The following is a 7903-nucleotide window of genomic DNA, read 5'->3' on the forward strand; positions in this document are numbered from 1 at the left end:
TGACCTATTATAATCATTGTATAATGATAATCTGCTTTATAGACATTTGAATTATATAAGGCTAGCCTAGAGGCAATAAAAAAAAGATAAAAAAAAACATTATGTACAGAACATAACCCCCCCCAAATATATGGAGTACATACAACCTTAGAAGATACCCATTCACGTCCGTGACCTGCGCGGATCAGTGGCATCCTGTAGACGCCACTCGCGAGACTCCCTAGTACCCATACTACCGACACCGCCCTCGAGACGACGCTCCCACCCACCAAGGCGAACAACAAGACAAGTAGCATTGTCACCTTCCTTAGTGACCTCAGTCGAGAAGTTGACCACATCACGCGCCCCCTGCTCCGGCGTCTTAGATTCCTTGACGATATCAACAACCTCCTGGTCAGGTAGCGTCCCGCTGATGCCATCAGATACTAGAACCAAGAACGAGAACTCGGCCGGGCCAAGCTCTATGCGCTTAAGTTCAGGCTCAGCAGAGACCCCGATGCGCTTAGACTGGACATCACCAAAAGCGCGCGTGTTGGCTAACCCGCTCATACGTTCTTCGCCGAAGGAGTCAGTAACAAAGCTTGTGGCGTACCGTCGGAGTCGGGTTGCCTCGATCGGGGAGGAGGGGTGGTGGTTTGATGTGATGGGGATGGCTTGGCCAGTTTCTGTTGAGCAGAGGAGCATGCGGGTGTCGCCGACATGAGCAACCAGGAGACTTGATGGGGCAATGGGGTGCCAGAAGGGAGTTGGCGTCGGGGTCGAGATCATCGCGACACTCCCGGTGCTGCCACCCTTGAACCGGGCGCTTCCACCGATCTGGGGAGATCGGGTCATGCTGGGCCTATGAAAGATTTCATCTTCGTTCAGAGGTCTCTCGGCTCGGACTAGATCATCGTCTCGCTTAGCTGCCTGAGCGTTGACAAAATCTAGATCCGCACGCAGGAAGGCGTATTCCACGACTTCCTCGATGGAGATGTGGTTCTCAATACTCGGGTCGATGATCTCGGTGCCATTGTATCCAAAATGCGGCGGCTTGAATCTTTTGAAGTAGCCACCAACTACCCGTCTCCATGTCTGCACAAGGTATTTCTCTAGGTCTCCGATTCTGCGTCGGTCACCTTCTTGCATCACAGGTAGTTCGCTAGTGGTGGGTGGCACTTCGGCACCAGGTCGAAGGCTGGAGCGAAGTTCGATATCAAATGCCGCGTTTTGGATATACTCGTGCAGATAATCCCTCAGGAACGAACTACACTCGGATCCGCCATGGCCATCAAAGACACCGAAATAGAAGACTTGTGGGTCTCCGCTAGCTGTTTCTGCTCCGCGTGACTCTCGGGGGTAGGCCAAAGGATCGTTTTTATTAGATCGTCTAATCGTTAGCGAAGTTGGCGCTCGCTTTGCAAAGGCGGGGATGTCAATGACGCCGGCTTGGTACGTGTCTTCGTTCGAGGGGCGGGTTCCGCGGGAGGTGACGGCGCCGAAATGGTGTTTTGCATTGCGGAGTGGAATTCGGACGACTGTTGTGTCACGGTCTATTAAAGCTTGTAAGGTAGCTGGGGATTGTGGGGTATCTCCGGTGTGAGGTATAGAGGCGGAGCGAGGAAGTTTATGAAATGACGAGGACGGTCCACGGGGGTCCGGATGAAGCGAAGATGATGGCAGGTGGGTGACAAAGTAATCGCGGAACTGTGGTTGCTTCCTAACTGTAGAATGACCGGGCGGCACAGACTCGGTACTGTAGCATCGCGCTCGATGAAGGAGAGCGAAGCCTGGGTTGTGTTCCTAGGTTAGCTAGGTGCTTTCAAGGATCTTCATGGCCGCAGATAAGCATGTAACTCTGGTCGCACATACTGTAACAGTCGGCCGAGGTCCAGACCCGGCCTGTTACTCGCCTCGCTGAAAGGAAAGTCATTGGCCCATCGAATTACAAAGAAAATAGCTGGGAGGAAAAGAGGGTTGAAGGAACTGGGCGTGGGGAGAACACATATGGTCCGAGCGTCGGCAGATAAGATGGCTTGGACCGGCACCGGCACATTCTTTTCGTGTCTACAACATAACTAGTTAGTTAACTAGTTAGTTATAGTAGTTATGTTGTACATCATGTACTAATAAAGGGAGCATACACTTACCGATATAATTGAAGCTATGTTCGCCTGTTATGCACAGATCATGATACTATCTTTACACGATTCCCGTGAAGATCTTTTATAATTATACTAAGAAGTGGATATACTTCTCGATTCTCGATCGCGTATCCGAATCAAAGTCATTAGCCTAAGGCTAGCTAAGCTAGATATAACATTGGAATTATCGAACTACTTTACTAAACGTATCGTAGTTTATAGTTTATAGTCTATTCGAATTCGAAATAGGCTTTGATAATAGCTAATGTTGATAGGACGGGGCCTTTAGGGGAGAGACCAGCCTCGCGGAGGACTAGCCCCGTAGGGTGTCCTAGTTGAAATTTAGTTTTGAATTTCAAATTGTCTTGAAAATTATTCCTAGGGAACCCTCTGAGGTGGATCTCAGGACATACTAGTTACCAAACTTGGTACAAGTTGTAGTGACAAGTAACTAGAGATGATCAATTAACTGACTAACTACGTGGTCAAAGCCAGCTAAGAACATTTGAAGGGGCGCCAGCCACATGACTAGGTCACGTGATGAAACACGAAAGTGGCCGACCAAGAAAAAACAAGAAAACCAGAAAAGACAACGCTAAAGAGTGGCACCTACCGGGTAGCAGAACCGTCCACCAAGTCCAAGCAAGACGTTAGCGGGATCTGCCTTCAGAGAGTGTGCCAGGTTAGATTCGCTCGAATAAAAACGGATGTACTCGGGGGTGAGCATCTAGATAGCCTTAGTCCGAGAGAAGAGAGTGCTGTAAACGGCGTCCACAACGGGTTGGGCGGTGATCTGCTTTCCGCCAAAGTATCGGCCATTGAGGCCCTTGATCGCATTCTCGCCACCTTGGACGCGATCAAACTTCAGGTAGATATCTCCCTGTGAATTGGCATCTAGTGAAATGTGAATAACGTGGCCGTATTTCTCCTCACACTCCGAGCGGACGTCCTCCTCAAGTTCTTTGACCCAGTTTTCACCGGTCTCTCTGTAAAACGAGTTAGGATTCAAATTCTCTCATGATGAAGTTCAAGAAAACTTACTCGGCGGGGTCAAACATATTACGAAGCAAGACACACCGACTAGCCATATTGACATTGATGGGAAGCGGCTTAGTCTCGGTCTTGGGTCGGAGTAACTTCTGACGGTCGTCGACAGAAGGCTGGGGGTCATCAGTTCGTGCAAGCTTCCTCATCAACGCATCCCTAGAGTAGTTTTTGAAGTTCACACCAGCAACATCCGTGTCGTCAAGTGCACTAGCACCGGCACTCTTTTCGGTTTCCCTGCCGCCAGCACGGTGAAAGTTGTTGGAACCTCCGGCTTGAACGCCACGACCTCCCTGACCGGAGAACGAAGAACCCTGAAAGCTTGAAGATGCAGCACCAGAGGGGCGATTGACGTGCGCATCGGGGGTGAACTTATCATTGCCGAGACCAACCCGAATAGCTCGTCCAGCAAGTTCAAATCCGTTCATCTTTTCCAAAGCCTCCCGAGCTTGTTCGGGGCTGGCAAATCTGGTCAAGTGGGTTAGTGAAATGCTAAGAATATGGGGGGGAACGTACTGGACGAAGGCATAACCTTTGCTTCTACCGGTTTCATCCTTTTGCAACTGAACAAACTCGAGCTCGCCGAATGGTCCGAAAACATTGGTGAGATCTTCTTCGGTAATACTGAAATGGACGTTTCCAACATAGAGCCGGTGGAATGGTGCGGTGTGCTGATTTCCTGCAGTAGCCTCGGGGTTGCGAGCTTGGCGGTTCTTCTCCGCTTCAGTCAGTTGCGCAATGATGGGAATTCCTAAGAGCATCTGGCCGGTGAGGTCGAGGGCAGGGTCAACGGACTCCACGTTTTTAAATTCGACATAACCGACACTATGAAGATATTAGCAAGTGCTTGTATAAAGAAGATTTATATGAGAACATACCCTTTGGAGCGTCCGCTAACCCGATCCTTGACGATTTGAGCGTCCCTAACGGGGCCAACCTTTTCAAAGAAGGTAATCAGATCCTTGGGTCTCAGACGAGAAGCAAGTTGCTGCACAAAGATAGTGCGCCTGTCACGTTCATCCTCATTAGGCTCGGGAGACTTGCGGCTAGGAGATCCACGGCGGGGGCGTCTTTCTTCATCACGCTGGCGGCGATTTGGCCGGTAGTGGCGATCATCATAGGGAGAACGGGAGCGGGAACGAGTGCGACCACCACCACGATAGAAGTCACCGCTGGAGCGGTAGCCTTCACGGTCACGGCGAGGACGGCGTCGCTCAGATTCGCGACTCTTGCTCCTCTTTCGGCTTCTAAGGCTTCCGTTAGCACTAGCAGTGTCGTTCATGACTTCATCGCCCTCAAGATCTCTGTCAGGGCGGCGGGAGCGGCTGTGGTCGCGGCGACGGCGTCTGTCGCGGGAACGATCACGGCGCTCGCTGGGGTCGGCGCGGGGGTGGTCGTCATGGCGTTCAGATGTGGCGGGGGCCTCGGCGGGGGCGGCCGCAGTAGACTCAAGGAGAGCCTCTACATCAAGTCCAGACATTTCGGGAGGTAGCCTGTCGTTGATCGGGGTAGAGAAATAATTGACCAGGGTAGAGGGATATTGTCACTTTGTAGGGGTCAGATGGCGGTAGGGGACACAGAGTTGGTTTTCGAACCCTTATGAGTGGGATGGATCACGGAATCTTCCGCTGATTTCCAACGCACGTCTTTCTTTCAAAGACACACCACACGCGCGACAGGGTGTCGAGGGAGGAATTGACGTAGGTGATGGTATAATATATAAATAAGTTTTGGTTGGGTCACAGAGCCCAGAGTCAGAGGCGGTGAATTTCGGAAAAAGGTAAAGCCGATATACCCGGAGGAGATTTTCGATTTTTGCCTTAGGCAAAAACACTCTGTTGAGAACTTCAAAGGTTGAACTTGCAACCTTAATTTCTATCTTAACCAACTATAACTCGTTAGTTACCTGCCGAAAACAATAACAATCCCATTGTGGGAGAATCTCCATTTTCTTTTGTCTGGCCCTTCCCCCTTGTCTGCTTTTTCTTTTAGACCTTCTGTCCACCTGCGCAATCTAGGGATAATGGTACAAATGCTCACTTATCCATGCAGTAGGCTAAATCTGGACTTTACTCATGAATAGGGGGTTGACCAGGTCACCGGTTGGCTGTGATTACTAGTAAATTCTAGGGGTTTCTATGACTTGGTGACCTGGTGACCTCAACTTCCAAAATTTGGGTTGACCTGGTTAGGTCACCAGGTCATTGTAATGGTGTCAATCTATAACTAACCAGTTGGTAGAAGTAGGGGTGAATCTGGAATCTTATTGATGAAGAGGGGAGGCTAGGCCTAGTGACTAGCTAGCTATATATATTCCCTTTTCCCGTTTGTAGACGGGAGTTTACGCTTCAATCAAGCCTAACTAGGCAACTCCTCGATTCACCCGTTTGCTCTTCTCCGTTCCTCGTTTGCTTTCCGTTCGTTATTCGTTATACGAAACGGCGGCTAAGGTAGTCCTGACGGGTAAGGACCTTTATATATACCTCGTTCCTATCTATCTATTTATAAGCTAGATAGTAGCTTATAATCCCGATTCCCTATCCTTTATATACTTTATCCTTCGGTTCGGGGAGAAGTAAGTAGAGGCTACTAACGGTAGTAGGCTAAGTAAGATCGGTAGCGAGTTAATTAGTATCGATATAGTTATTCTTTTTATAACACTAACCGACCGGCTAGTAGGCTTAATCTTTCGGATCGAACCTAAATACTATGAGCGCTATATATTATAATAGGAGGAGGATTAATTTATAAAGGTTTTAAACGTCTTTAGGAGGTACGCCGGCGTATAGCGTATAATTATAATATTATATAAGATATTACTATTTCGAAAGGTTAGTGGTCGGAGGCTAATAATACCTCTAACTATAGATTCGGAATCTAAGGATTCTAGGATAGATTCTTCTCACTACAGATTCTTTGTGTCCAAGTATACACTAACATCTTAATAGATATTCTTTTTTGGATGTTCTTCTCAGGGTCTTTTTAGTTGTCTTTTTAGTTGTCTTTTTAGATATCTCTTTATATATATTTTCTAAGGCATTATAAGGCATCATCTAGGTTCAATATTACTACTAACTAACTAGTTGACTTATTTAGTTAATTCTGAGGTTGGTTTTTGTAAAGTCGGAGTGGGTATATGTTACTGCATAGCAATATAAACCAATGAGAGAGTTATGTGACAGTGATCCCTATTCTATATTCCGGCACCATCCCTAGTATCGTCCTTCGATTTGATTTGCAAGAGCGTACAACATTGACCGTGCCGGTGGCATACTTAGTCGCCCGTACTCCCTCTCTGTCTCTGTCTCTGTCCGTCTGTCTATCTGTCTCTCCCTCTGTCCCTATTCCCATCATCTCCCTCCCCTCTTCCTCAAGATGTGCTAGGGCTTATGAGCCGAAAGAAATTCCTCCCTTCGATTATTGTGTTTATACTCTCACTGGACACTTGAGGTCCACTGTTGCAATAGCGGGCAGTGGGTTCTTGAGTATTCGTGGCTTATTAGCCTGACGCTTCTCATTATTCCCATCATGAATAACAAGTAGGTCATGTCTACACATCACTGGCTGACACAATTGAGTTCCCATTTTTCATCTTACTTTGACTTCCGACCGCCAAGCAAACTTTTGTGTCGGCATCACTACGTATTGCGCCGTCTCAATTGGGCCTCGGAAGGAAGTCAGGTAAGTTACGTGCCTTCCAGTGCTGAGAGCACTCGACTAACTCCACCCATCTCCGCAGTTTCTTCACCCACCAACCATCACCATAGTCCATCACGACAACATGGAACCTTCGTCAAAGCTTATTGGATTTGATGAAGCGCCTCCGATCGAGAATCCTACAATGCCAGTTGCTGATATTCCATGGAGCCCTCCACCTATTGATCCATTGCCAGAAGTTGGGGATACCGAGAGAGCAAAGTTGATCGACAGACTAAGAGAGAAGGCAGAGCAAAGCGAGGCGGACTCAACATATTGGGCATGCCTCTGGTTGTCTGATATTGAATGCCTTCGGGGGATTGTCCGGTCGGTGGAATCTTACCAACCCAATGCAAACTCATCAATGATAGGCAATAGTACTTTCACTATGCTCAGGGCTTGTGAGCTCTTTTCGCCTTTCATACCCTTTTCTAACCGACAGAAGTATTGACATTGAAACTCCTTAGGGCAAACAAGGCCGAGGAATATCGCGCTTTCTGAGACTCAGGGGAAGCGGAAGTTGGGGGAGGAGACCCCGAAGCGAAAACTCAGTGCCAAAACAGCTGTAAGTTATCTAATTTGTATGGAGTGAGGAATGATCTATACACTAACAACTTGACTAGTGTCTTGAGCGCGACGATTCCAGCTGTGTGATCACCAATTTCCCTTGGTAGATGTGGCTTATATCTACCCGCTGTCCCTAAAGAAAAGTGAATCATCGGGAAATAACAAGATGTCTACTGACAAGTACGTTAACTTCTAGACAACGCTACACTTGTTCTGGCCTAAAGACCAAGTTGATGGATGGGAAGCCCGGTTGACGGGCCCAAATGGCACAGAACTTTGCGAGAATTTGCTTTGCTTATCCCCCGACGCTCATAGGCTTTGGGGGGCTTGTTACTTTGCCCTCCAGCCGCTCCATCTACGCGACGATGGTAAGGAGTTGATCACACGTTTCTACTGGCTGCCCGAGTTCACGCCACGCAATGTTCAGGTCTAGAACAAACCGAGCATTCCGCTTCATCCCCCTAGTGAATTAT

The 7903-nt window shown here is 48.3% G+C and overlaps 3 protein-coding genes across 3 annotated transcripts; 1 reads left to right on the forward strand and 2 right to left on the reverse strand.

Annotated features, from left to right (window-relative positions):
• Positions 1-162: 162 nt before the first annotated feature.
• On the reverse strand, positions 163-1912 carry ptcA (type 2C protein phosphatase PTC6; the record flags this gene model as incomplete). Its single annotated transcript, XM_057218130.1, has 2 exons — positions 163-1769; positions 1852-1912. 2 exons carry the CDS (start codon positions 1910-1912, stop codon positions 163-165), a joined length of 1668 nt encoding a protein of 555 aa, XP_057080013.1.
• A 938-nt stretch (positions 1913-2850) lies between these two features.
• Positions 2851-4647, reverse strand: N7516_005411 (putative RNA splicing factor (Pad-1); the record flags this gene model as incomplete). The annotated part of the gene is made up of 4 exons (XM_057218131.1): positions 2851-3109; positions 3165-3635; positions 3684-3992; positions 4046-4647. The coding sequence occupies 4 exons, from the start codon at positions 4645-4647 to the stop codon at positions 2851-2853; spliced, it is 1641 nt and encodes a 546-aa protein (XP_057080014.1).
• A 2301-nt stretch (positions 4648-6948) lies between these two features.
• Positions 6949-7863, forward strand: N7516_005412 (HNH endonuclease signature motif containing protein; the record flags this gene model as incomplete). The annotated part of the gene is made up of 3 exons (XM_057218132.1): positions 6949-7264; positions 7331-7428; positions 7627-7863. 3 exons carry the CDS (start codon positions 6949-6951, stop codon positions 7861-7863), a joined length of 651 nt encoding a protein of 216 aa, XP_057080015.1.
• Positions 7864-7903: the final 40 nt, after the last annotated feature.

Source organism: Penicillium verrucosum (assembly GCF_028828655.1).
Source record: "Penicillium verrucosum strain IBT 35672 chromosome Unknown utg000001l_segment0_segment0, whole genome shotgun sequence".
In the NCBI taxonomy this organism is placed as follows: domain Eukaryota; kingdom Fungi; phylum Ascomycota; class Eurotiomycetes; order Eurotiales; family Aspergillaceae; genus Penicillium; species Penicillium verrucosum.